The 2,157-nt window shown below is 37.4% G+C and overlaps 1 protein-coding gene across 1 annotated transcript; it reads left to right on the top strand.

Moving 5' to 3' along the window:
• The first annotated feature begins 278 nt into the window (after positions 1-278).
• LOC120282765 lies at positions 279-1,928 on the top strand. The gene has a single exon (XM_039289614.1). The coding sequence runs from the start codon at positions 279-281 to the stop codon at positions 1,926-1,928; it is 1,650 nt and encodes a 549-aa protein (XP_039145548.1).
• The last annotated feature ends 229 nt before the right edge of the window (positions 1,929-2,157 follow it).

Below are 2,157 nucleotides of genomic sequence, written 5' to 3'. Positions count from 1 at the left end.
ATGAATTCATCCAATTTGCAGTTAGTCAAGATGACTCTTACAAAAATGGGGAGAATATTAGGTGCCCTTGTTTTAAGTGCAAAAACACACGATTTCTGGCTCCAGATGATGTAGTTTTGCATTTATATCGCCGTGGGTTTAAACAATGTTATTGGAACTTGACTTGTCATGGGGAAGAATTATTCCCAGTTAATGAGGAGCTAAATGAGAATCATGACCAAAGTGTAGAACATGTGGCAAACTGGGGTGACTATGAGCAAATGACTTGGGACCAAAGAATGGTGTATGATTGTTTGCGTTCTCGTGTTCCGATATGGGCACCATCTCATTGTAATGATGAAGCTGGTCCAAGTGTGCAACCACCATTAGATGAGCCAACTTCTGGTTTTCAAATTGATGAAAGAAGTCAATTAACTGATAGATTTTTTAATGTGTTAAAGATTGCTGACCAACCCCTATATGAAGGATGTGAGAATCACTCCCAGTTGTCTTTCGTTGCTAGGATGTTATCTATCAAGTCTGATGCTAACATGTCTGAGGCTGATTTCAATTCCATGATTACCGCAATTAAAGAAGTTCTTCCTCCAGATAATACAATGCCAACTGATTATTACCATCACAGGAAAACTATGAATGAACTTGGTTTGCCTGTGGTTAAAATAGATGCTTGCAAAAATGGTTGCATGTTGTATTGGAAACATGATGCTACGGAAGTCTCTTGCAAGTTTTGTGATGAACCGAGGTACAAGCAAGTCAAGGGTCGACATAGGCTACCTAATGATCACGCTCATAAAATGATTGCACAAGCAATACTGAGATACTTGCCATTAACTCCAAGATTACAAAGGTTGTATGCTTCTAATGCTACAGCAACGCATATGACCTGGCATGCTACTCATGAAAGAAACGAGGGAGTAATGCAACATCCATCTGATGCCGAGGCATGGGAACATTTTGATAGAACTTATCCTGATTTTGCCCAGGAACCTCGTAATATTCGTTTGGGTTTATGTGCTGATGGCTTTGCACCGCATGGACAATTTGGGAGGACTTATTCATGTTGCCCAGTGGTTGTGACTCCTTATAACCTTCCACCAGGCATGTGCATGAAAAGGCCTTATATGTTCTTAACTCTAATTTGTCCCGGGCCTAAGAACCCGAAGAAGAACATAGATGTTTTTCTACAACCTTTGATTGATGAGCTGAATAATTTATGGGTTTTTGGTGAAATGACATATGATATTTCCAAAAGTGAATATTTTCGCATGAAGGCTGCACTTTTGTGTACAATTAATGATTTTCCTGCGTACGGGATGCTATCTGGGTGGAGTACTGCTGGGGTTTTAGGATGTCCAATATGTATGGAGAGCTCCAATGCTTTTCATCTACAACACGGTCGGAAGGCAAGCTATTTTGATTGTCATCGAAAGTTCTTACCACAAAATCATTCGTACCGTAAGGACAAAAAGTCTTTCATTCGAGGTCGTGTGGAAAAAAATGGTACACCACCAATATTGTCAGGGGATGAAATTCTTAATCGAGTTATGATGTTCCCAACAGCAGTTGAGGACCCAATTAACACTCCCCCAGGGTATGGAGCAGATCATAAATGGACAAAAAGAAGCATTTTTTGGGATCTTCCTTATTGGAAAACCAATTTGATCCGACACAATCTTGATGTAATGCACATCGAGAAAAATGTTTTTGATAATGTGTTTTTCACTGTGATGGATGTGAAAGGGAAGAGCAAGGATAACATTAACGCAAGAAAAGATGTTGGAGTTCTTTGTGATCGTAAGGAGATAGCAGTTCCTTCAAATAGTACATGTCGTTCTATTCCTAAAGCACTCTACACTTTAACTAAAGCACAGAAGAGGGTTATTTGTGAGTGGATTCACCAATTTAAGGTTTCCAGATGGTTTTTGTGATTCATTAACCATAAGAATGATTATAAAAGGCTAACTAGCCCTTTATACGGACATATTGGAATTCTTAATTATAAATAATTACTCCCTTTTTATTTTATTTCTCTTCAATAAAACCAATATATATATATATATATATAAAATAAACATGGTTCTCCAAAACATTAAATCTCATATATTCAATGATTTTTAATTGTTTTTTATTTCTTGATAAAATGAAAATTAAAAAAAT

Source organism: Dioscorea cayenensis, chromosome 18 (assembly GCF_009730915.1).
Source record: "Dioscorea cayenensis subsp. rotundata cultivar TDr96_F1 chromosome 18, TDr96_F1_v2_PseudoChromosome.rev07_lg8_w22 25.fasta, whole genome shotgun sequence".
Lineage (NCBI taxonomy): Eukaryota > Viridiplantae > Streptophyta > Magnoliopsida > Dioscoreales > Dioscoreaceae > Dioscorea > Dioscorea cayenensis.
This window is presented reverse-complemented; position numbering and strand designations above follow the sequence as displayed.

Coding starts and splice junctions, on each gene's coding strand:
- LOC120282765 (XM_039289614.1), top strand. CDS start 279: ATGGTGTATGATTGTTTGCGTTCTCGTGTTCCGATATGGGCACCATCT.